This window comes from Penicillium longicatenatum, assembly GCF_028827895.1.
Source record: "Penicillium longicatenatum strain IBT 33135 chromosome Unknown contig_3_segment0_segment0, whole genome shotgun sequence".
Classification (NCBI taxonomy): Eukaryota; Fungi; Ascomycota; class Eurotiomycetes; order Eurotiales; family Aspergillaceae; genus Penicillium; species Penicillium longicatenatum.
Genome location: NW_026643121.1, coordinates 3,286,894 through 3,312,720, shown reverse-complemented (window position 1 = coordinate 3,312,720; position 25,827 = coordinate 3,286,894). Strand labels below are relative to the sequence as shown.

The 25,827-nt window shown below is 48.5% G+C and overlaps 8 protein-coding genes across 8 annotated transcripts; 2 read left to right on the top strand and 6 right to left on the bottom strand.

Annotated features, from left to right (window-relative positions):
- Positions 1–1,855: 1,855 nt before the first annotated feature.
- On the bottom strand, positions 1,856–3,363 carry N7484_006584 (putative GTP cyclohydrolase II; the record flags this gene model as incomplete). The annotated part of the gene is made up of 4 exons (XM_057117002.1): positions 1,856–1,861; positions 1,919–2,200; positions 2,252–3,208; positions 3,274–3,363. 4 exons carry the CDS (start codon positions 3,361–3,363, stop codon positions 1,856–1,858), a joined length of 1,335 nt encoding a protein of 444 aa, XP_056972885.1.
- Positions 3,364–4,457: 1,094 nt separating this feature from the next.
- On the bottom strand, positions 4,458–6,164 carry dbp5 (ATP-dependent RNA helicase DBP5; the record flags this gene model as incomplete). Its single annotated transcript, XM_057117001.1, has 5 exons — positions 4,458–4,937; positions 4,989–5,226; positions 5,280–5,777; positions 5,828–5,981; positions 6,083–6,164. 5 exons carry the CDS (start codon positions 6,162–6,164, stop codon positions 4,458–4,460), a joined length of 1,452 nt encoding a protein of 483 aa, XP_056972884.1.
- A 532-nt stretch (positions 6,165–6,696) lies between these two features.
- Positions 6,697–9,195, top strand: N7484_006582 (putative actin polymerization protein Bzz1; the record flags this gene model as incomplete). The annotated part of the gene is made up of 6 exons (XM_057117000.1): positions 6,697–6,741; positions 6,799–6,825; positions 6,918–7,445; positions 7,491–7,571; positions 7,627–8,755; positions 8,810–9,195. The coding sequence occupies 6 exons, from the start codon at positions 6,697–6,699 to the stop codon at positions 9,193–9,195; spliced, it is 2,196 nt and encodes a 731-aa protein (XP_056972883.1).
- Positions 9,196–9,549: 354 nt separating this feature from the next.
- Positions 9,550–10,705, bottom strand: N7484_006581 (uncharacterized protein; the record flags this gene model as incomplete). Its single annotated transcript, XM_057116999.1, has 3 exons — positions 9,550–10,266; positions 10,377–10,507; positions 10,630–10,705. 3 exons carry the CDS (start codon positions 10,703–10,705, stop codon positions 9,550–9,552), a joined length of 924 nt encoding a protein of 307 aa, XP_056972882.1.
- Positions 10,706–17,831: 7,126 nt separating this feature from the next.
- N7484_006580 (hydroxymethylglutaryl-CoA lyase) lies at positions 17,832–18,911 on the top strand (the record flags this gene model as incomplete). The annotated part of the gene is made up of 2 exons (XM_057116998.1): positions 17,832–18,268; positions 18,317–18,911. The coding sequence occupies 2 exons, from the start codon at positions 17,832–17,834 to the stop codon at positions 18,909–18,911; spliced, it is 1,032 nt and encodes a 343-aa protein (XP_056972881.1).
- A 459-nt stretch (positions 18,912–19,370) lies between these two features.
- Positions 19,371–20,789, bottom strand: gel1 (1,3-beta-glucanosyltransferase gel1; the record flags this gene model as incomplete). The annotated part of the gene is made up of 2 exons (XM_057116997.1): positions 19,371–20,132; positions 20,184–20,789. 2 exons carry the CDS (start codon positions 20,787–20,789, stop codon positions 19,371–19,373), a joined length of 1,368 nt encoding a protein of 455 aa, XP_056972880.1.
- Positions 20,790–21,825: 1,036 nt separating this feature from the next.
- On the bottom strand, positions 21,826–24,007 carry N7484_006578 (sodium:solute symporter family protein; the record flags this gene model as incomplete). The annotated part of the gene is made up of 3 exons (XM_057116996.1): positions 21,826–21,933; positions 21,986–23,055; positions 23,107–24,007. The coding sequence occupies 3 exons, from the start codon at positions 24,005–24,007 to the stop codon at positions 21,826–21,828; spliced, it is 2,079 nt and encodes a 692-aa protein (XP_056972879.1).
- Positions 24,008–24,615: 608 nt separating this feature from the next.
- On the bottom strand, positions 24,616–25,389 carry N7484_006577 (sterol desaturase family protein; the record flags this gene model as incomplete). Its single annotated transcript, XM_057116995.1, has 1 exon — positions 24,616–25,389. One exon carries the CDS (start codon positions 25,387–25,389, stop codon positions 24,616–24,618), a length of 774 nt encoding a protein of 257 aa, XP_056972878.1.
- Positions 25,390–25,827: the final 438 nt, after the last annotated feature.

Genomic DNA, 25,827 nt, shown 5'->3' with positions numbered 1-25,827 from the left:
CATCATGTCTTAGTTTTGAAAATGTGGAGGACAGCTTAGAGATTTTGCTATGATCACCCCCTGCCAGGTGCCTAGGCCATGCTAGTCCCGGCTATTGGCGGCCAAACATAGAACCATGATAAGAATGCTGTGTACACTTACTGGACCTGAAGATTTGAGCAGAATCAATTCGTATCAGTGACTGACGAGCTCGAGCAGTATGCAGAGAAAGACGCAAGAAACTTGGGAGAGGGGAAGATGTCAGAGTCATGAGCGTGTTTGGGGGCAGCTAGGCAGAGATACCCACTCAAGTCAGTAGCGTCTGCGGGCCCGACTAAGAATGGGGGGGGGGGTGGGTTCTCAAATCAATTGGACTTCCCCTGCGAAGAAGATCATCGCCGAATGGTGTGGACAGTGGACCAGGGTGCAGATGCAGGTCGCGCTATTCCGTACGCAAATCGGACAAATTGAAAAGTATTGAGTTAAGATGGTGGTTGCCAGAATGAGAACGCGAATAGCATTCTGTTGTTGCAGGCATAAAGGAGACATGAGTTTAGACATTTTTAGTCGTATGATCGCGGCTGGCCGCACTTCCGGCTGGCCGGCTCCCACGGATATTTGTAATACCACTGTATGGTACAGCGAGTTGTGCGGGTTTGGCTGAAGCCTGTTCGTAAGTAGCTGTACAGGACCTGAAATCTATTGCCGTTATCATTGGTGGTCCTGAGTTCCCCCACCGCCTGATGACTCAGCCACTCACATGTGATTCTTTTTTTAACTCCTTAGCTAATAGTAGCGAGATTCCCATGACTTTTAACCAGCCCTTGTGTTTTCGTTTCGTTTTTTGCGTCTTCTGGATACTGACTCGATCAGAATTTTCACCCCAAATTCTGCTCATACCCTGGATCAACAGCCTTGGCACCCCACTTGAGTGGCGCACGGCAGAGAACGAATGCGCGGTCTGATCTTATCTGATCGTTTAGCGTATCCACTCTGACCGCACCGGCAACCCGCGGAGTTTGCGCGACGGCGGCAGGCGCGAATAGGAACATGCAACAAGACCCTCAGAAGAGCCAGTGGGTCAAACGTCCGGTGTCGGCGGGTCTCACTTTTAGGAAAAAAGGACCAAAATACCCCTCTCCCAGGCAGACTAGCGCTCAATGAGTCTCTAGACCGAAGTCTGAGACGATTTGCTGGCAACTTGCGTCATTGACCTATACTAGTGCCCGCCACCGGATCGGTATGGGCGTAGTGGACACTGGCTGGGAAACCATTCCCGTTCGCTGGGTGAGAGCTATGACTACGCACTAAAAACCCGAGCATACTTAATCAGCGTTGGTGTTAGAAAATATCATTGACCATTATTAAAATCCAGTCCCTTTTCGAATCACTCTACCCTCGATGTCGATATCTGCAAACTTGGCATACATTGCACCTCTATAGAGAATACAGGCTGGATGCCTCGATTTTCCACTAAGCAGAGTTCTATTCCTGCACCGTTTCCTATGATGTGGGTATATTCAAAAAGCTCTTTCATGAGGAATTGTGATCATGTTACCGTTGCTTCAAATTTTACAAATCGTGATGTGCCAGCCAGGAGGGGGAATTGAAGCTCCGTCGGAGATTCGGAGATAAGATTTTTCATCTGAAGCCTTTCGAGAGTACCTACTTTACCAGATAAGATGAACATGTGGGGATTGCCAAATCTATTGAGGACCTTGTGGGACACCACGAAAATAGTCTACCTATTCATAGCTCCTGAGTTATCATTGTAAATGAAGTTCATTAGTTATGCCCGAGCTTATGAAGTTCAAAAACCTTCGAAATCAATCGATCGACGCTACTCCCTTCTCCGTTTGAGCATCGGATATCATATTCAGTGCTGCGGAAATTAGTTCAGGTCCCCCAGAGATGTGTTGACTTTTGTTAATTCACTCACAGTAATGTCTTCCCACTTCTCCCAGCCACGCCCTTTGACCTGTGCGAGCTCATCCATTGTGAACTGCTTGCCGGTTGTGAAATAGCCCGCATTGATCTTGGCGTCAATCTCCACCCGAGAATCATCAGGTATCATATCCTCAGGTATGGGAACTCGTTCAAGAATCTTGATCCCGGTATCCACGATAGCATCGTGCTTCATATTGGACATGGATAGCATGCGGTCGATCTTCTTGATTCCAAGCCAATGAAGAACGTCAGGCATGAGTGCTTGGAATCTCATCTAAAATCATGGATGTTAGCTCGCGCCAGGAAAAATAGAGGGTTCTCTTACGTCTCGCACGCCGGCAATGTTTTCAGTTCGGGTGAAATACTTGTCCGCAGTGTCTCCGCCACGTTTGCGCGCATTGTACACCAGATACTTGATGACTTCACCCAATGCTCGACCCTCTTTGCGGAAGTAAATGACTACGCCACTGCCACCATTCTGTGCTTCGCGGATTGCTTCACGGATACCGAAGGCTAGGTAGGGTCGACATGTGCAGATGTCCGACTGGAAAACATCACTTCCATTGCACTCGTCGTGGACGCGCAATGACAATTTCACGTTTTCATCAGAGATTCGCTCCGGTGGTCCAAAGATATAGACAGTCTGACCTCCAATTGGCGGTAGAAATACCTTGAGGTCAGGGCGTGTGATAAGCTCTGGGTAGCTACCACCGGTGTGCTCGAACAGATGGCGACGAAGTGTGCCCTCATCAACACCAAATCTCTCAGCCACACCAGGCAGATACCATACCGGCTCGATGGCGACCTTAGTAACTCGCACCTCACCCGAAGAGTCAACAACAATATTACCATCCACCTCCAATTGACCATCGCGCACGGCATCAGCAATCTCAGCCAATTTCATGTTAGCCCTGGTGACGGCCATAGTAGGTCTAATATCCCATCCAGCCTGCAACTCCTCTTTGTACTGGTTCACAATATCATGACCATACGGATCCATCGACACAATCTTCGTCTTATCCGCCCAAGCAGCCTGCCACGGGAAATTGAAGACAGGCTGACTATTCCGCAGATCAGGTTTGAAGTCTGCATCCAAATCGCCAGCTGCAATAGCGAGTGCGTTATAAATGCTGTAACTGCCTCCGTGGGCGCCGATAGCATTGCGACGTTTTACCAGGTTTCCGCTGCGAGAAACCACGACCGGGCCGCGAGATTTCGCGTCCGATGCTCCCCATTCCAACGGTACGGGTTCGATTCCACTTTGGCCGGGGTACGTTGTCAACTAGGCAGGGAATTAGCATCTTCACCGCTAAATGCCTAGAATAGCTCCTTCAGACATGTCCCTACGATGATATGTTTGCTGATTCGCGACTTCGGTGAAGTCGGCGATTGAGGAGTTAGCTCTGGCATATTGGAAGCAGTCTCTGGGTCTCCCATCCTGAATAAGAGAGTGTGTCAAAGAGAGAAATCTTGTGCAAGGTGCGGAGCCGGTTTGTTTGCAATCGGGCAGCGCAGGACCATGTGACTTCCCCCGCACTGTTATCGGCTTATCTATGCGTCATTGTTTGGGAGATTCTCTTGGTTCGCATCGTTGATATCTCCTATTATTTCATGAAGTTTTGTTACCTGAGAATTTTTATACTAAAGTGAGAGAAGATGGGGCCCATTGGTATATTATTCAACCCGCGGTCAGCGATCGACCCATCCCCCCACTTAGTCTCGGCATCTCGGCGTGGAGCCCGAAATGGGCGTCCACCAAAACAGATGTTCTTCCTTGGGGTGCTTTTCAACGTGCGAGAGCAGATTAAGTGACCGTGTTGCACAAGACCAAGCCTAGTTTGATATGTAGGACCTTAGAATGACTCAATTCTTGAGGTGAGATGTCAACTTTGGTGAGCTTTCAGGGTTCAAGTACATTCATGATATACAATATGCTATTTCTTAGGGCTTTCCAGCCTCCCTCTTTTGCGCCATAGGCTGAACAGAAGTTCTAGTTCTTCTCAATGGAGAGACTTGGAAACCTATTGATAATGACAGGCTTCGTTCTATCTTATACCGACTCGACGCTTCCCAACCCGAGGTTGTTCCAATGTTGGAAGGTGAGCTCACGTGTAACAACAAGAAGGTGGAGCGAGTGTGTCTGATGACCACGCACGCTCTACAAGATTTAAAGGGTCAGAGAAGCAAGCCCCTCTTTGTATGAAAAGTCTCAGTTCACATCAGAACACTCAGTAACGTTAGAAAATGATATCCGCGCAGCTGATGGGCTATGTGACTAGGTAGATGTGATGAACAGAGGCAAATGCCTGCTGGGAAGGCGCAAGACACGTCAATTCCTATGCATAGATAGGGTCCAGCAACCTTAAATGTGCGTGTGAGCTTCGGTCAGCTGTTGAGTTGATTGGAAAGGTAGAATTTGATAATTTTGCTATCATTTCGTAAATTGGTATCTTATTTTACTTGAACATGCAGGTTTCAAGTCCTGTTGGAAGATTTCAAATCTTCACAGATCGTTACATTTCATGAGTCAACTATTGCCCGGTGGCAAAGTTGGCCTGGGCACGCGAGTTCTTGATGGTCTTCTTGATCATCTCTTCAACCTCGTCCCAGTCACTGGTGTCGATGCGATCAATAGTACAGCCGAAGTGCTCTTGAATCATGCGAAGCATCTCCCATTCATCCCGGTTCGCGACAAACGAGATAGCGACACCAATGCGGCCGAATCGACCGGTCCGACCGATACGGTGAAGGTAGGTCTGGTAGTCAGGCTCAGTAGTGCGCGAACCAGACTGGTAGGACTCAGGAATATCATAGTTCACCACCAGAGAAACAGTCGAGACGTCAATTCCACGAGCAAGGACGTTGGTAGTGATAAGAACCTTGGCTTCTCCACTGCGGAAGGAGTCAATAACAGCGTCACGTTGAGAGCCCTCGATGCCACCGGTCAGGGAGGCCACAGTGTGCCCCTCAGCAACCATGCGCTTCTCAATCTCCTCAGCGGACTTGCGAGTCTAAATTTGTCGTTAGCATAGGCAATGGTGAAACGGTCAGTTGCTACTTACGCGAACGAAGATAATGGATGAGCCAACGGTCAGCAGACCATAGAGCTGCACAAGGTTGGTATATTTCTCTTCCTCGTTGTTGCAGTCCATGTAGAGCTGCTTGATGCCGTCAACGGTCAATTCATCATGCTTCAAAGTGATCTCGTTGGCCTCTGGGGCAAATTTTTGCGCGTAGCGGTAGACATGGGCGGGGAATGTTGCAGAGAAGAGAACAACTTGGATGGTCTTGGGAAGCATCCTACACGTCTTGTAAGCAAAGTACAATGAGACTGGGATAAATGGGCAACCTACGCCTTGACACGGATGCACTGATCACCCATACCCTGCAAGTCCAGCATGTTGTCGGCCTCATCCAACACAAGGACCTTGAGCTGAGTAGGGTTCAATCGACGCCTCTTGATCATGTCTTGCACGGTACCTGGGGTGCCGACCACGACGGAGCAATCCATCTGGGACGGGCGAGCGGCAGCGTCGGTAGGTACAGCGGTACCAATAATCAATCCGTCGAGGAATTGGCCCATACATTGAATGACACCAACGATCTGACGTGCCAGCTCACGGGTCGGAGCCAAGATCAGAGCCTGGGGGGTACTCTGCGACTGCTGGGTGGAGAGATCTATGCGGCTCAAAATATTCAGGACGAAGGCGGCAGTCTTGCCAGTACCGGATTGAGATTGACCAACAAGGTTCTTCGGCGGGTTGCCCATGAGAAGGGGAAGGGCGCGCTCCTGAACCTTGGAGGGTTGGCGGAAGTTCATGGAGGAGAGGCCCTTGAGGATGCGCTCATCCCTGGAATCATCGTTACCATAGTTATGTGTACCAGGGTACAGAATACTTACAGGCCAAGATCATTGAACGTCTTGACGGAGAACAAAGGGTTATTTGGATCCGCCTGCAGGTCACTCAGCTTGACCTCGACAGAGTAGTCTGGCTCCTGGAGGGCTGAGCCTGAGGCATCACCACCCGCACCATCCTGGGGAGCATCAGAGGTACCTAGAAAGGTAGAGATAGCTGATTAGTTTAATCGCTCGATATAGGAGCCGTGCCTTTATGACATGGTGATGGCGGGTGTTCATGTGTTGTGATCTTCGTACCGGCAGGGGGAGCGTCGGGCTTGGAGATACGGTCGGCAAGGGAGCCTCCATTCTGAGGAGTAGTCTCGGGATTGTCAGACATGATGTAGTTGGGGTTGCGACACAATGTTCGGGGAGTCCAAGGTTGGAGGTGGAGGGGTCTCGCGGGGTACGGAAGAATCGATGGGAGGTGGGGCCCACAGACACTTTGCTGAAAAAAAGAAATGAGATTTATCCGCAGTGAATGAAGCTCGAAAATAAGCCCAACACCACTGAATTGGGGAAAGGCGAGTGAAGGAAGAGATGTTGCGGGCAAAAAACAGAACAACGAGCTTCGAAGAAATGACGGAACTCCAGGAGCTAGGCCTAAACAGGAAGTGTATTACCATCGTACTGCCGCCCCCAAATGCCCGATAACGATACCGTATCGTCACAGGCACCGGAGATGCTGCTCCCCGCCTTCTAAGATCATCGTCCTTGCTGCCCCATTGGCTTCCACCTTCTCTGAGCCTCGATCCTTTCTTATATTTCATAGCCGGGTCCAAGGCTACCTCCAGTCAATTTTGATTTGCACAACTGGCACTGGCTCTTTCCTTCCAGCTCATGCGCGATCTCCCTTCGGTCTCTAGACAGCCATGGCGGCAGCAGACGTGACTCCCCAGTTTGGAGCGGAACTAAAGGTATGAACTCCGAAATGACAGTCGAGTTTCTTATTATTAATGTTCTCCTCTCCGTAGGACTCTTTCAAACCAGTCAACGCTTGGGTATGTCCCGGACCGGCCTTCTCGTTCCCCGCAACGCAGCGCGTCATATAACCACGTTTCGGGGGCGGAGCTAATGCAACCACGTTGCACAGGTATCTAATGGCATAGTATGGCTCGAAGAAATCCAACAATTTTACCGCGAACGCAGCGCCATAGAAAAGGAATATGCATCCAGACTCTCTGCTCTGTGCAAGAAATACCAGGATCGAAAAGCAAAGAAAATCAGCCCATTAAGTGTCGGTGACACCCCGACTATGACCCCTGGTTCCCTCGAAAGCGCCTCCCTTACAACATGGTCGACCCAATTGGCAACAGTAGAGTCGAACGCGGCCGAGCGCGACAAGTTTGGAACGGAGTTGGTCACCCATGTTGCTGAACCGCTGAAGCAGGCGGCCATGCAGTATGAGGAGATTCGCAAATGCCATGCGGATTACCATGGTAAGCTTGAGAAAGAGCGGGACGCCTCATACGGGGAACTGAAAAAGGCCAAGGGGAAATATGATGGCGCTTGTCAGGAGGTCGAGTCGCGGCGCAAGAAGATGGACTCATCATTTGACCATGGCAAGACCAAGGCGCAGAGCGCATTCCAGCAACAATTATTGGAGATGAACAACTACAAGGTATGTCTCACAGAGATAAGCTGCAAGCTATGACTGACCCAATAGAACCTATACCTACTCAGTATCAATGTGACGAACAAGTCAAAGGAGAAATTCTTCCACGAATATGTCCCGGAGGTTCTGGATGTAAGTCGCACTGCTGGATGGGATGTTTTAATCGCAAATACTCATAATGATTCAGGGACTGCAAGACCTTAATGAGACTCGAGTGATAAAGTTGAATTCTTTGTGGACTCTTGCCACCCAATTAGAGAAAACATGCCTCACTAATAGCGTCAACAATGCCGCAAGCCTCCTCACTGAGATCCCTCGCAATGATCCTCGACTAGATTCAATGATGTTCCTGCAGCACAACGCCATTCAGACCCAAGAACCTGCCAATATGGGCTTCGAACCAAGTCCGGTCTGGTCTGATGATGCTTCTCTCATCACCGATGACGCTGCTAAAGTCTTCCTGCGCAATCTGCTAGGCCAAAGCAAAGCGCAAGTACGTGAGTTGCGTGTGGAGTCAGATCGAAGAAAGCGTGAGGTTGAGGGTAGCAAAAAGATCAGAGACAATATTCGACAAGGCAAAGACAACCGCAATGAGCTTGACATTGTGCGGAACATCTTCCAGTGGCAGGAGAGCTTGCATGAAGTGGACCGCAAATGGCTGACGGCCGAGGTTGAAACGTCTACCATCATCGCGGCGGTGGGGGACTTGTCTGTCGGGGCGCAAAATCATAATTTCCGATCGCAAACATTCAAAATCCCTACCAACTGTGACTACTGTGGTGATCGTATCTGGGGATTGTCTGCCAAGGGCTTTGATTGCCAGGACTGTGGCTACACATGTCACAGCAAATGTCAGATGAAGGTGCCAGCAGAGTGCCCTGGTGAACAATCGAAGGAGGAAAAGAAGAAGCTTAAAGCTGCTAGACAAGAGCAAGCCGGTGCGGTGCCCACTGTTGATCTTGAATCCTCCGCAGCCTCGACCACTGCGCCATCCCTTACTCGCCAGAATACTATGAACTCTCTGAGCTCAGGTTATGCGGCTAGTGGAGCCCGTTCGGTATCCAATGTGGCCACGCAACCTACACCTGAAGACCCAACAGATGAAGCCCCTCCCACTCTCGCTGAGACCAAGCCCAACACTGGTCGGAAACACCGAATCATGGCACCCCCTCCAATTGCATACACTACCGCGTCATCTCCCGAGCCAGCTGCACCGTCCAAGTCCAAGGGCAAGATGCTATACTCCTACGAAGCCACTGGCCCCGACGAGGTGACGGTACACGATGGAGATAATGTGACAATCGTTGAAGCCGATGGTAAGTTCTGCGGGGGGGATTAGAGCTGAAAGAACATAATCTGACTGTCTACAGATGGATCCGGCTGGCTGCGTGTTAGCATTGGTGGTCAAGATGGCCTTGTGCCAGCGTCTTACGTTGAAGCGGCACCAGCCCCCTCTCCAGTCCCGTCAGCTAGCTCGGGCTTACCAGATCGACCGGGGTCTGTCTACTCAAACTCGTCTGCTTCGCTGGCAGCTCCGAAACGAGTGGGTCCGGCAGTGGCGCCGCGTAGGGGGGCCAAGAAACTCCAATATGTGGAGGCGTTGTATGACTACGAGGCCCGCAGTGATATGGAGTGGAACATGACAGAGGGGGATAGATTCGTCTTGATCAATCGCGACAGCGGAGATGGCTGGGCAGATGTGGAGCGGGGTGGGGTCACGAAGAGCGTCCCAGCGAATTATATCCAGGAGGCGTAGACGCATTGTAGATAGCCTCAGTATAGTGAGAGAGGGTTGTATGGTGAATTTTGGTGCTGCGTTCTGCGTTCTAAGTTTCTCTTTCGCCTCTTGCCATATGGCGTTCTGTGTCCCTCAGCCCTGTCTGCATCAGCAAGGAGCTTTGAGGGCGGGTTGTTCATGTTGCATTTAAGTCAATAGCATCTATCATAACATTCAATCGGTGTTTGCATGTCTACTGTAGTTAAATATTCTCAGGTTCTTCATTCCTCGACTAGTCATTCCTCCCAAATTGTCTTCCAGCTTCGGTGAGACCGTGTGAACTCATAATTCATAATCATCATGACATTAACTCCCTACAGGGACACTTAATTGTCATCGCGTCACCGGGGGATACCCCATATCTAAATGTTCGAACCCAGTCTCCGGCGACCACATATACCGCGACCAATCCTCTACATGAAACACCTCCTCCAATCCCTCCGTGATGTCCAAATCCATATCCTCCAGACACCCAATTGTACCGTTCACAGTCAACCCAGGATCCAAAGGGAACTCAAACGGATTAGCACTGTCAAGCGGACTAACCAGTGGACCCGGCTGCGTCAACGCAGCGGACGAAGAAGGCAGAAGCGAATACATGGGGTCAAAGATAGTATTCCCCATAATAGTAGGGTCAATGACAGAGGTCCCCGATGCAGAGTGGGAAAGAGTTTCACTCGGACCAACTCCACCGGTAGGGCTCTCAGTAGTAGCAGTAGCAGCAGACAGGGTCCGACTACTCGACTCATTCCCAGAGGTCTCAGAGCCAGACCAATAGCCCTCTCCGTACACGGAGTCGGCAGTGGCGGGAGCATTAGAAGCAATATTCATCTGGGAAGAAGAAGAAGAGTTGAGTCGCTCCCTTTCACCAACGGCGGTGGTATTCGAATTTGAATCCTCAGCCGAAGTAGAAGTCGACCCAGATCTCTCGCCCCTCCCCTGCCTCTTCGAATGCAAATCCCTCTTCGCACCGGCCGTCGGTCTCGGCGCAATGGGCTGGAAACCGTTTGGATTGTGGTGCCGCGGATAAAGTCTAGCGTGGGAAGCTTTCTAAAACCAAAAAGCGATCAGCGACACGCCGTCTGCATATCTTCAGCGAAGATGTGCCAATCCGGTGTTGTTAAACGGAACGGCATGTGAATTTGTTGTGTTTGCGTTACTTTTGGATGTTTGAGCTCTGTCTCGCGCTTCTGGCGAGCGTGGTCTGTGGGGGATTCGCAGGGCGTAGCCTGGCAGATGGAGCATGTAGCGAAGGGGCGACCTTTGCGCTTTATGCGAATCAACGGTCGATCTGAATAGTTAGCATATAGATCAACACTGCCAGTTTCTAGGTTTCAACATTGGAAAGAGACGAAGGTGAAAAAGAAAAAAAAAAAGAAAAGAAAAGCAAAGGGAAAGTTAAGGGCACTGTACCATGATGTTTGCAGCTCGACACACGGTGGCCCCGAATGCAAGCTTCACAAGCCCACTTTTGACCGTCGATAAGCATCCCTTAGTAAAATGAAATGAATGAACCAGATGCAGGTCGGGTGAGCTTATATACCCTTTCATTCGCACTAGATCCAGGTCCCATGTATTTCTTACGGTAGGACTGGGGCCCCCCATTGGGAGCAATGACATACTACGACACGGATTGCCTGGCTCCACAGGTATAGAGTGGTATAGGGCAATTTTTGTGTGTCGTGAAAACCAACCAACGACACTGATTCGATTTCACAGCCACAGGATCGCCTTCAGGTGGGACTGTGCATGCGTTTCGGGAGGGGTTCCATGCGTTTGATCTGAATTTTTACTTTTGTTTTACTATTATCCCAGGAGCTTGGACCAGTGCAAAAGTTCAAATGGCATGGATTGCGACTTTTTCTCTAGGTGGGTCTACACGAGGGATAACGCTCTAGACAGGGCGGGAAGAGAAAATTTTCATAGACAAGAATGAGGGATTTCTTGTCTCGGTTGCCTGGTGATAGCAGACCGAAAAAATGCAAAATGGAAAATGTACGGGAATTGGAAATGAAAATTCATTTCCCATTTCCACTCCGTTGACTAACCCGGCCCCTTTGATGCGCTTCCGGGCTGCCAGATCGGTCCTAGATCTCATCTACAAATGCCTCATACTTATCCCGTCTGAACTCGGGATGGCTCATGTCCCGAGGGCGGGGACCAACAAAAAAAATACTAGCAGAACCCAGAAACTAGGCAATCGCCAATCGATGAATGGTTCCCTTTCTTTTTTGCTCGGCAGACGAAACGGCCGCTCGGTTCACAATGGGGCTGGTGAGTTGCAGGGAATGATATCACCCCCACTTGAGCTACACAGACCACGCGAAGGTAAGAATTTAACTGGAGGTGGCTGTGCATCGCGTTCGGCTAAGTGGCGTTGCGTTGTCTGAATTTCTAGACACCCGCTGTAGCCTTGGGATTTGGAGTTAATTTCCGTCTCACAAGGGAACACTATGTCATACCACACATGAATTTCCAACTTCCTAAACTTGGGATTTCCGCAGGAACCTGAGAACTCGAGAACCTGAACACAGAAACACCGGATCCCAGACCTCGGAAACGCCCAAAAACTGATCGCACCTACGCGGCAACAAGAAAATAAAATTAGGCAAAATTAAGGAATAATAAGCTCCAACCTACTCCAATCATAAAACGATGGAATGCACAATTTAGGGCCCGCAAAACCAGCCATGTAATTTGCAGGATCTCCACAGCCGGATCTTCAGTATGCGCCATTTTGTATACCTGAGGCATTTTTCTTTTCCAATTGTTTGGATTTCCGACCAAGCGAGCTCGATTTTTTTCACACCGTATCTTCCAAAATACGACTTGATCCTGCTTGCTCTGCTGAACACTTGTCCACACCAGATTTGTTCTCAGTAGAGTCTGGTGCCCTCGTTTACCGTTACAGAGGCCCCCGGGGAAGAGGCTCGTGTTCACCCGCTGCATGTAATCCTAGTCGAATCTGGATATCGCGATCTCCGCTGTATGTCATGGACCGCTCCTAGTGGAATTGATAGCTTGATTTTTCTTTTCTGCTCGTGATTCCCACTAAAGTGCTGGGGAATTTCTCACCCGGGTGACATTGGGGTCAAATGTGGTTGTATGTCTGTTCATTTTCCTCGTTGCCTTTCTTTTTTTGTAAATTTTTATCTTCTTGGATTGCGGTTAGTGAACGGTGATAATTCCAATATACTCACAAGCATTTCCAAGAGGACGTGGGCATAACCAAACTCCACAACGGCCACTCAGCTCCATGTTAGCCATCGAAAGTTAACAGAGGCGCATCCTGTTCAGGCTGTTGTTTGAAAAGCTCACTACAACTGCAAGAAATATTAGAATTTTCCTGGTGTAAGGCCCTATTTATACGTGGCAATCAGGCTGTCTCGGGCCGGAAGCCTCGGAGTTACCGGCTTTGCGATCACTTCGTCGACAGAGACCGCCGCTCTCCTTCGTCCCCATTATATCGCGCAATATGATAACAGGGGCTCGCAGCTTGGAGTTTGCTACAGACCAGAACTTGGTCATAGGGATTGGTTGGAGATAAAGCCGCTATCGATTGACAAATCAAAAAAAAAAGATTTAAGCATCAATTGCGGGATAGTGTGTATCAATTTGCCCTTGAATTCAGCGGCGCAGTGCCAAGTCGAGCCCAATAGACTAAAATTTAGACCCAATGCTCTGAGAAATCACGAGTGTAGACTGATCATGACTTCAATCTACCGCTTCATTGAGGGTAGCGTCAAGTATCCTGATGATGATCAATTGCAAAATTGCAAATCTCTGACTCTAGAGTGAAGAACGTGGCCTTATAATGAAAAGACATGATTATAGCTAGATAGCGTTTTTCTGGGAGAGCACGAATAGCAAATCAGGTGTAAATATCAATTCTCACTTCAAATGCTCGGCAAAATCATTTCACACAACGAAGCTTTTCAAAATTGGACACAATTGGCTTGATCGACCGAAGTGCTCGTTTGCGGGTTGCTAAGCCGCTGGATATAAACCAAGTATGATCGGCAAGAAGATCCAACAAACCTAGCCACACGCATTGCCAGTTCAAAGAATTATGATTTCTAACACGATCCAACTCAAAAGAACAAATCATGATTATTTTGTAACCGGCTTCTTCAAAAGGATTCAGGTACATCCAATGCAAACACCGATAACATGATGCGTGTGTTCCGCACATCCCATTGAGTGAAATCAGGAGGGCAAATGACTTCCAACACGAGGAGACAAATTTCGAGTTGCAGTTTGTTGAGGTGAGGGCTCCTCCGATCTCTCCTTTGGACTCGAGCTAACTTGATTATATTCTGAACTTCAGGCACCACCCAAGGGCTTCGGTGGATATCGCAACCGTAGGCGTACTTCGTGTACGCACCCTTCTTGTACAAATGCCCGCGCTGAAGGAGATCCCAGTCCACGATATCAAGCCCTCCGTCATCTGAATGCTTCACATACCTCAACGAACGCTCATACCAATATTGTCTGACGGACAGAATAACGGTACCAAGATTATTCTCAATCACGTCATGCCCTAGAAGATGACCCAAGACCTGCCAACAGTGAGAATGGAAGAAGTATCCAATATTCTGGTCTTTGTAGCATTTTGGTTGTGTTTGTGATAGGACCTTTGCTTTGTAAAATCGCCTGAATAGCACATTATTATACTGCTTTACCTGCATCTTACCACAAATACGGGCAGTATCTTTATTCCTGGGAGCCATAAAAGGAAACCACCCGAATTCTGGACATGAACCAATGCCTGTGAGATGCCACTCTGAAGAAGAGGGAGACTGCACCACTAGAAGATCACTTAATTTGAGATACGAGGCTTGACAAAACGTGGCTTACCTGCTCGATAATAGCAGGATGCTAACCAAGGAAACCTGGTGACATTCGCATTCTCGACTTCAGCCGACGGCACTAGAACATGCTAGCGAGTTAGGCGGTTTTCGCGATGACGTTCAAATTCATCCTCTTTGTGAACAGCCCTCGGCCAGATAGATCTCGTTGCGCGTTCTATCGCCAGGATCCTTACACCACACAGTACACATGCTGCTGAGAAGGCGTCACGGTCAAGCTGTGGAAATGGTACGTGCTTTCTTGGCATGTTGCAATTTAGGAGATCGATGCAGAAAATCAGAGAATTATTGTTAGAATGCGGTGAATGAAGAATTGGACATTTCATTAGAAGCAGAAGAAAAAGAAAGTGAAAACAAAGGCTTAGTATTTACAAAGTGACGTAGTCATTAGCACTACAGTGAAGAAGGATAAGGTCGAGGTCCAGATCTAGTATTAAATGGTAAAGCATCATCGCACAAAACTCAGCTTTTGCACTTTCATCCTTTACAACCTCAGATTCAGTGCACCATGTGATTAACGTCGAGGCGAAACATGGCATTTTATAGAAACAAGGTGTTAATATTGAGAAAGAGAAGGAAAGACAAAAAAAAACAGGTTGAAACACCGGACTCCTGCAACGTAATTCGTTTACACTGACGCGTTCAATAGTCGCGGAAAAAAGGCCACTATACCAATTAAGCTAAGATTATTTAGTCATGGAACTTTAACTTAGTGCCTGATTTGGAGGGAATCGAACTCGCGGTAGTCGCAATTATTTTGTATGTTTTATCCTCAAGGACTGTAAGCTCGTAGATGTTGGATACAATGATTGGAATCGAAGTGCTAGGATGTAGTGATTTTGACGAAATGCAAGTATGGCTATAGTCTCTTGTGTATGTACCTATATTGCTGACATTGAGTGTTCTAATTCGAAAAGTTCCGACCTTGGAAGGACCTTGGGAAGGTTACCGATCCACCTTTGGGTTTCCCTGTCCCAGTGCAGTCTTCCGTCCAGGGACTTGACGAAAGAGAGCAGTGACCAAACTCTTTCCGCTTTTGTGTAGCATAACATTGCACTTCACATATAGTGGTTCAACTATCGACTCCCACCTCTTGGCAAGTTTGCTGGACTGCTAACAGGAGCTGTAACAGATCGTGATTCGATAATTGACGATGTTGAAGGCGATTCAGTAGTTTGTGAAGGTAACCGAGGGAATGGATGCCGCTGCTCTAAATTGTTAGATAAAATGCATATTAGCTTCCTATATAAACTACTGATGGGAGTAATGAGCTCACACAGGGTATGGTTCTTGCGACATATTCTATTGCTTTCAAATCAGGACTAAATCGTGAAATAGCTTGTGTCAGAACCAGGAAAAAGATGAGTAGAAGTGATAGAACTGAGTTCTTCATCTCGGAACCATGGAGATAGGTTGGATTTAAATCACTTTAATATATAATTCAAAGTCCATATCACCTCCATATTTCAATAGAGTGAGGAGATCGATCCACATCTAGAGACATCGGGACTCATGGCGAGATAGGGACTTTTGTGATGTCACTAATAGATACTCCTCCCTCAGTTCGCAAATCAACATTGGTGCATATGGGCACCGATCAGATCCTGTCGGTGAAGAACATGTTGCATTGGGTACAACACAGCCCTACGCACCTTGGCAACGAGTGGGGCCCACCTCATCACAATTGGTGGATCGCAGCATGTGGGAATAAGAAGTCTAGTTGTTCTTTAACCATGCATGATGAAGTAGCCTACACATAATATGATTGCCTTGTTCAGTTACACAGGAAATATCCCTCGACTAGGTATCGCACCCATAACTATTGCCGTGGATTCTTTTCGGTCTATTCCATGATTTATGGCCTCTTAAGTACCGTAAGTTAATGGAGCACTTTTCGCCCCAAGTACCTGTAAGGCATATGTTCAGTTGCTGCTTGTTGGTTGAAGCTTACCATGAGGTCTTGAACTTTTCATATCTATCAATGCCGCAGCAACCTGCATACATGATCTTCACCCTGTCTCCTGTATCGGCTTTTGTAGCGCAGATCTTTGCCATAGAAGATACAGACAACTCCCGCTTATAGTACAATCGACCATCCAAGGAAAATTGTGTACAATGAGTGAGAGGTACAATAACTGAGAGGATGACATAATACCCTATTGCCCATTTAGGTTTACACTCCATGTCTTCCTCGAATACAGTCTAAAAGTTGTTCAAAATATACAGTATCTAAATCACTAACATTGTTCATTAGGTAATTCATTATATAGAGCTCAAGTGGTGGTGCTTGGGTGGCTGGCCTGACGCACTTTGGCAGGGGGAGTTGTAGAGTATTCAGGCATTCTGATCGGTTATAGAGCTGACCAAGCAGATGACTTAGCAAAAATGGGGGTGTACAACGGTGAGTGTTCTATAAGCGAGTGTATAATAAGCGGAAGTGTTCTATAACCCGCCGTACCATAATCGGGAGTTGACTGTATATTTGGGTGGGTTCAGATATAATCGATTACAGAAATCGTGCATCCACGTACTTAACCATCGCTTTGGTCCGGTAATGCACATGTGGAGTCCTCGGAAGCAATAGTAGACATTTAATCGGGTTCAGCTGGTAAAGGCAAATAATTTATGATCTTTCGGGTCAAATTCTCAATCCTCTCAGCCTCCTCTGAAATGCAGAATTGTCCACGTGCAACATTTATGCATATGGATCGATTTGGACCTCGTCCAGTCAGCTGACTCCTTCATCGGCTGCTAAGCCATGATTACCCGCTTAGGATACCTGAAACAGCTCCTAGTGGTTGGTAGTGATTCCTGAGGATAAGGCCGCTCCTTCACCTTCGAATATCTTCCTCTCTGATGAGGCTCTGTTCCCCGTGCCCGTCTCGAGTTGCCAATAGGCTGACTCATCGAGCTCAGCGGCTCCGAGTAGGGCCAGGTGCCTGCAGCTGAGATGGGCTTTATGTGGGTGTGGTCACGCTAGCATAATTTGTGTAGGAGCGAGTGTCCCCTGTGCTTTGTCTCTCACACGATCTACGCTAATGTTCACAATCTGTTTCTTTTTTGTATTCAGATTGATTGTTGTCAACTGCGAATTGAAGTTGACCTATCCTACCACATTGTTGATGCTTCAAGCACCCGCTGCGGCTGAAACCGTCAATTTAGCACCATTGAGCCAAGCCACTGAAGATACAAACTCATTATCCTTTGTCTATGATTGACAAGGATAATGGATGATTAAGCGAGATCCTATTGACATCAGCAACTCAAATACGGTGGGCTGCGAAACGTTACATCCATTCTAATGAAGGTATAACACTTGAGTTTATCGGGCAGCGAACCATGGTAAGGCGGGCCACACACCCAGTATAACCTCAAAAATAGTAGTTCGGGGGCCGAATTCTTTGTTCCGAGCCACGCCCCATTCGGATTCAATGTATTTCTCACCTAAGAAATACGGACTAAAATTAGAAAAAACATTTCGCCGCGTCGCGTCTTCTAAAGAGGCGAACGCTGTTACTTGTAGTCCGAGTCCGTACCCCTCGGATCCCATCGGAGTGGAACCCCCAACCTTTTTTTGCGGGGGAGTAAATCGGCCCCGATCATCCGAGCCGAGGTGTACGGCTACGGGCTGAAAGTGGATCGGGGGCCAAGGTGACATTCACGATCAATGACGAACACCTGCCAAACTCACTGATAAGCCTCACTTCTCATGCATTTTACACTCTACACGCTGTCCTACACACCACCATGACGATTCAAACGGCGGCGGTTCGTATCGTCGAAGTAGGTCCGCGCGACGGCCTACAGAACATTCGAGACAATATTCCCACGGCGACAAAGCTGGAGCTGATTCAACGGCTTCAGGAATGTGGGCTTCGCACTATAGAGCTGACTTCGATTGTTTCGCCAAGGGCTGTGCCTCAACTTTCGGATTGTCGCGATGTCCTGGGGAATGATCGAGTACAACAGTCGATTACAAATCCCAGTCTACGACTGCCAGTCCTAGTTCCTAACATCAAAGGACTGAATATTGCTATTCAACACGGCGTGAGGGAGATAGCTGTCTTCATCAGTGCGACGGAGGGTTTCAGCAAAGCAAATATCAACTGCAGCGTTGAAGAGGGGATTGCGAGAGCAAAGGAAGTGACTTCACTAGCGCTGAAAGCTAATATGGTTGTGAGAGGGTAAGTACCAGCACCAAGCTATCTGGAGCATTGCATTAACAACCACAGCTATGTATCTTGCATCTTCGAGGATCCATATGATGGTCCCACATCACCAGCATCAGTTCTTCGCTGCGTGAAATCACTCCTCGACGCCGGATGCTACGAAGTGAGCCTCGGCGACACACTAGGCGTGGGCTCACCATCCAACGTCCGCAGTTTATTGACATATCTAACGCAAAACGATATCCCACTCACCAATCTTGCTGGCCATTTCCATGATACGTACGGACAAGCAGCAGCGAACGTCTGCGAAGCGTATCGAGCCGGGATTCGCGTGTTCGACAGTAGCGTGGGTGGTCTTGGCGGATGCCCATTTGCACCAGGAGCAAAGGGGAACGTCGCCAGCGAAAGCCTTGTGAGCATGTTCCACGATGCTGGGATTGAAACGGGTGTCGATTTGCCCAAGTTGATGCAGACCGGGGAGTGGATTTTGAAACAACTGAACAAATCTACTTTGAGCCGCATTGGCGCGTCTGTTTCTGCGAGTTTGAGTGGGGATGCGAAGAGCAAGACTTCAACACTGGGCTTGTGCTGGGCTCTCCACTCTGAGACGGATGGATTTCATTTTCATCAATCTGGGTTGAAGTTGAGGTCATTTTGAATAGACCGTCAATTTTAGAGGTCGCGTGGACGAGTGTGGACACAGCTTGACATGCTTGTGTCGTCCCGTGCAAGAAGACAGAAGTGGGCTGCTGGAATGAATAATGCCTTTGACGAATGATGGACTCGAATGGATGATACCGGTGCACGGCTTTCGACGAAAGCCGATCATGGTGGAGACTATGCCTTTAAAGCCTGTAAATTAGAATCACATTGATATTCAAATACAATATTACTATTTCAAAAAAGAAAGTTGGAGTAAGCTCGAAGCTAGTCCAGAATATCATATTTCATTGAGTTGCAGTATGGATTTGTCTGCTGTACAGTCTGAACGCAACTTACATCACCATCAAAAGCAGCTAGCTAGTCCCATAAAGGGCAAAGGTCATAGACTTAAAAAGTACAAACGTGTGTGAGCCAACATAGCGTTATACGCGCAGAGCCAAAGGAACGAGAAGGATCACATAAGGATAATACTGGCGCCAAATAGGGCGGAGAGAGCAGTCACCAAGCCGACAGCAATGGGTGCTATGGCGAGGTGAGGAGGCTGTAGTCCCGCCGCGGCACCCTTGGAGCTGGTGCTGGTGCCGCTAGAGGTGCTGGAAGTAACTGATCCAGATCCTGGAGTAGCAGTGGTGGTAGACTCAGTTCCTGCATCCATGCTACCGCTGCCTTCAAAGCCCTCACCCTTGCCAGCACCTTCAGTCAAGTACTTCTTGGCAGGAGAGGGCATAGCAGGGAGAGCATCGCTGTCAACGTTCCAGTTGGGTGCGTTCTTTGCCGGGCATCCATTGGCACCACCAGTGCTGTTATAGTCTCCGTTGCCCTTAGGGTTTGCCGTCTTGGAAAAAGCAGTCTTGAGAGCACTGTAGTCAGGGAGCTCCGTCACGTCATTTCCGTCAATTTTGACCAAGCCATATTTGTTGCCCCCCTCGGCGTACTCGTAGACCAAGCCACCGGAGTAGACGCCAGTCATGTCAGTCGAGTAGAGAGAGCTGACCTCTTCGAACTTGCGAGTGTTTGTGTTGCAGCCATATTCGGAAAGGAATAGAGGGAGCCCGTAGCCAGTGAAGTTCTTGACCTTCTGGTCCCATCCGGAGACGGTGAAAGAAGACGGGTCACACCAGGAGTAGTCGTTGAAGGCGAAAAAGTCGCTACGCTCATCATCGGGACCGCAGTTCATGTATTCGGCCATCTCGAGTCGGTTGGTATCGATATCAGCCTAGTAGTATATTAGCAAGAAGTTTTAATACAATCGAAAGATGGCTCTTACAGCAGAGTATCCAACAGGGACGTGACGGAGATTGCGAGCGCGCAGGTATGAGCGAATATCACGAGTGACAGCCTTCACATACGGGGCAGCCGAAGACGAAGCCCCGTTATTGACAACCTCATTTCCAGAGAAGAAGGCCAGGGTGTTGTCGTACTTGGCGAACATCTCTACCGTGGCGAAGATATACTGGAGGTAGACGTCGTTGTATGATTTCTCGGGGCTGGCACGATTGATCGCGTACTTGGGGGTGTTGACGTCAAGTACCAGGTAGATGCCAGCATCCGCCAGTGCCTTCATGCACTCATCGTGGTCCTGCGAGTTGTCGACCGAGTAAACGCGAACAGTGTTGAGACCAAGATCCTTGAACTTCTTGATGTCGCGCTTGCATGCGTCGGCATCAGCAATGGGATCAGTCAGCTTGGAAGATCCACCGGGCTGGTAGTCGACACCGCGGATGTAGAAGCGGTCATCGCCCTGGAAGAAGGCATTGCCCTTGACGGTGATGGGGGTAATGGTGTCGCGTTGCTCGGTTGTTGACGGGGCACCAGAAACAGGAGATGCACCCAGCATAAAAGCTGCAGCGAGAGAAACAATGCCAGCCTTCATGATGACGGGCTTGTTTTGTGGATGGGATTGGTTAGTAAAGTCAGGGTAACAAGTAAACAGTATGGTGTGGTTGAATCAACAATGAACGAATGTGAGAAGCTCGAGGAGCAAAGGAATGAGTTCGATGTCGCGCGTGAAAGGCAAGAACGAAGGACTGTTGCTCAAGAACGCAGGGATGGGAAAGGGTGGGCTATGCACCTTATAAAGGAGCTTGTCACCCCTCCACTTGGGACTTGGCTAACCCTGGCGCGTAACAGTCACTGGCCACAGCAAGGATTATTAAACACTGGGCGGGATGGCTCATGATGATTGGCAGGCTGCTACATTGTACAACACTTGTTGCAAATAAGGAGATATCTTCCTACTCGTCGATCATGCAAGGGGCTTCCGCAAGTCAGGGACTTCTTGACGACCCTGGGCTAGAAATTTGGCCTTTAGCAACTGATGAATCGGTTTTCAAGGTTGAGCTTATGGTATTCAATTTGTTTTGAGACTTGTCTTTCAAAGTTTCAACTTGCTGGTATTTGATGCTCGACATGGGTTCCCTGGATAAGTCCGTCGTTCCGAGCCAACATGCCGTACGACCAAGAAGTACAAGGTCCATTAATAGCTCTTGTTTATTTTATTCTCGATGGCGAATGCACAGGTCATATGTCTGACTCTCTGAGTGGGCTCGGCTGGACCCTGGACGCATAGTATTGTCTTGGCATGTCGCATGTTTGGCAGCGTGACGCATGTGGAGGTTGAGCTGATGGCGATGACAACTTGATGGGTACCTAAAAGGTCTTAACAATGGCAGTCAGTCTTACGAGCTACATTGCCACCAGCAATCGGAAATATGAATCCGGGACAACGCGAGGGAACACGAGCACGTGATTTTAACTCTCACATACGTGAAGCTCTTGGCTGTGAAACGGTGTCATTCTATTCTTAGTACAATCGCGTCACCAACGATGACTTTCAATGTGGCCAACGGTGAAATATTTGAACACAACCAAACCGTGGACCGAGCAAAACATATATAAGATAGGAGCAATCAAGCAGGAACAGGACTCGTGGTCCTCTCCTTTCGGTACCCACCCAACGCCTTCAGGTCCATCCACACCCCTTTCGATATATTTCCCAAAGCTCCCGCACTTTCAACCTGGAAAAAAGTCAATACCAAAATATTAAGGCAACAAGGAGTTGAGACTTACAATAGGATAAACGACACAGATAAAAACGCTGATCCAAATCCAGAGGAAGGAGACAACTACCCAACCAGTGAAGAAGGGTTTGCTGTAGATATAGCCCGTGCCGAAAAGCGTAAACGGAACCATGACAACAGCGCCAAAAAAGAATATCGCGTTAGCAACCCAAGCAATGCGCTCGCCTTTTCGTGCGAGGACAGGATCTATAGGCTCAATATTGCTGGAGTTGAGGTACTCTACCAACTCATTCATTGTCGAGGTCGCAACTTCGGTTGCGCTCGCAGGGACATTGCCCTTTCCAGCCTCGCTCTTTTCCTCGCCGTTCTCAACAGGGGGAGACGAGTCTTGACCAGCGTCATTAGAGGATGTCGGAACGCCAGAAACAGCGGCCACAATCACTGTTGGAGGGGCATGCTTCTTCGGGAACAGATATGTCAAAACAACAGCCATGATGAATCCCATCCCAAAGGACGCCAGGTTTCCAGCTACTGCATTGGTAGTATCTCCAGTGGTCGCAACAGTAATAGCACCACTGCGCTTCCATGCGGTTATAAACCAGCATATAAGGCCACAGATGAAGGCAATCCATGGAGCAGCGATGGCCGCTACTGTGGACATGGGCTCCCATAGAAGGATCATGCCAACCGGAAGGGCAGCGCCACCGACAATGACGCCCAACACGGTTAGAACCCAGGTAAGACTGATACCGACTGCATTCAGAATACAGCAAAATGAGGCGAGAACAATCGCATAGCATGCGATGGCCCAGTGGCTGACTTTGACTAGAGTTTCGGAACTGGTATTCGGTCGGTAGTATGTCTTGTACACATCAAATGTCAACAGCGACGATACAGCGATCAGTTCAGCGGATGTGGAGCTGGTCACTGCCATGAATAGCAATATCAGCATTAGGACGGCTCCACCTTTGCCCATTAGTGCGATCGCTGTGGCAGGGGCCGAGAGTCCTGCTTCAACTTGTGCAGAGGATAACGGGTTGGGGTAAGTAGGAAAACTTGGGTTGCCCGTCAGCGCTGCACAGCCTAGGCCCATGACAGTGGCAAACCCGAATGGAATCCCTATCTTCGTTAGATCTGAATGAGAGATAAGTTGAACCAAGAGCAACTTACCATACCAGGCAATACCACCAAGGATGTATGCCTTAACGGACGTCTCCGGCTTCGAGGCAATGGCACGTTGCCAATACGCTTGGTCAAGCCAAACAGTCGTAAAGCCAGCGACAAACAGATCGCAAGCAAATATGAGACCCCCGACAGACCGAAATGAGAGATAAGACCCCCCGGTGTTGCGTGCGATCGGCATAGTCTTCGATGCTTCTTGCAGAAGATCGTACAACTTCGCTGGACTACCAACCAAGTCACTGGTGGCGTTGAGCAAGAACCCAAAAACCAAGATGGCCACGAAAAGAATAACAGTATGTGTATAATCAGCAATAAAAGTAGAGCGTAGTCCACCTGCAATAACGTATGCCGCGACGACAGCGGGGATCAAGAAAATCGCCGCGTAAACACTCATACCAGTCAGAGCACCCACAACCTGTGCACCTCCAAGAACCAAACAAGCGCCAACAAGCATATTGGTCGCAAGTCCATAGTAAAGATACGTCAGGTGCGCTATCATGCCATGGCGAGAGAGTACAATCTCAGGCATCGTATGCGCACCGGGAGCATTAAGCTTAATCTTGATGGCAATCAAACCAAACAAGAGAATCTGCAATGTCCCGGTGGCGGCATACCACATCGGTCCACAGACTCCATATTCATATGCGAACGTGGAACTTGTCAATAAAGTTGCAGACCAGGTCCACGAGGAGACGATCCCAGCACTGATCAGTCCTGGTTTGACAGATCGTGACGCTGTATTGAATTCTTCAGCTTGGTGAGTCGAGAATCGGGTATATCGATTTTGTAGCCAGGTCAGGCTGAGCATGAACAGGGCGAAAATGCCTCCAATGCCGATAACAATGCCGTACCCTGCGCTGGGTGGCAGGACTTGAAGGTCTTTTGCCATTATTGCTGGTACGAATGGTGGACTTGATAACACACCGATTCCTTTTTGCGCAATACGCGTCCCCGCAACATATTTGTATGCAGCCCTGGAGGGGATTCCCGAACGGTCTCATATCAGTACTTACTACTTACTCCGCTGATAAGGGAATGTCAGAATAGGTTACGATTTTCTTTCATAGAAAGCTACCCCAATAGACTTGTTGGGGTAATACGATAAGAGGCTTACTATCTCAAACGGCTTGGGGTAGTTTTGTGCTGGATAACAAATGGTTTCGCTTGGAAGATGACACTATCTCTCATCCCCAAGAGTCTGGTCCTTTGTTTGAATGGGGTAATGCCAAGCAAGAGACGCCAATGAGATGCCCATGCATATAAGATAAACATTTACTTTCGGCCGAATTCCAAGTTTAGCGGGGATCGGGAAGTGCAGACTGCCATACGATTTCACATTGTATCGGCTTCGGCTACATACTATAGGAACTCTGAAGGACCTTACAGGCACTGGGGCCCCAGGAGGGCCATACGGCTTCTTGAATTGAGTGCTGCAGAGAATGAGGAGGTTTCTATCTTCTTATTCTTCCTCACATATCATTGCTTACGCCATTATGATTATTCAGAGTGTCGCTTGCCGAGTTTGTTCGTCCCATGTACCCAATCCAACAATCCAACCGATCCATAGTTCAAATTGAACTTCTCATGATGCAAATCATGCATTTTCGCCTTGTTGTCGAAGAAGTCATACCCACTATGTACCGTGGCAGTATTAAACAGTTCCCAGGCAAGAAATGCCCAGAATGTCAACACATGACTTCTCAAAAGCTGCGGGGGCAACGAGATAGGCAAGGCGTTGGCGAAAATCTGCTCAAGGGGATGGGCAAACTGAGCGGCAAGCGCAATCGGAGCTGTGAAGCGATGATGCTTCTTGTGGATTTTCCGATAAAAGTACGGTACATGCAACAAACGGTGACTGTAATAGAACATCGTCTCGCGCATGAGAATACTGATGAGAAAGTCTCGCGCGAACTCAGCTGCACTGGGCAGAGATGCCTCCACGCGATAGGATGAGCGAGATCCTGCTTTACTCGAGACGAAAAGAAGACCGAGATGCAAGACAGAAGACAGAATCTGGTTTTGTGTCACGACAAGGAAGCAGCGCATGATGTCGCGCCTCGTGGGTTGTTTCGGAGCCGGTTGAATCTTATGTCTTTGAGAGAAGGATGGTGCGATGGCATCTAGACACAGATAAAATAATGATGGTAGCCAGAATGACAGAACTTGGACTAGGAGCGTCCCCAGAAACTCTATTCTCTGCGGAGAGTAGGTCTTCACGATTCCGATCCATAAGGCCATGACTTGGCCAGTGTGGTTTTGGATGGTCTCCATGGCTTGTCAATGTCACTGCGAGTGATAGGATAAAAAAAAATCACATAACTCGGGAGGATTTCAACCTTTATGAGAACCTCGGTTCCCCATCCTCCGCCCCGCAATCGATCGACAGGTGCTGTTAGCGGGTCTCGGCAGGATCTTCATACCACGTGAATGAAGCACAAACCCTCATCCTCGAAAATTGAAATGAGAATGTTTGTTGTGTGGTGTAAGCGCTATGAGATAGAATTCTTTAGTTCGACACCACAGCTATTAATTCAACACTACACTAGCCGCATTTGTTGTATTCTTAATGGATGGATCAAGTGCATACTTCACATTTTCACAGATAAAGTCATATGTAAGCGTCCAATTTAAAATGCCAAGTGTTTAGGAAATGGTCAAAAGTTGATCAAAAGGCGAAAGAAGATTCGGACGCGCTCTAATTATTTTTCA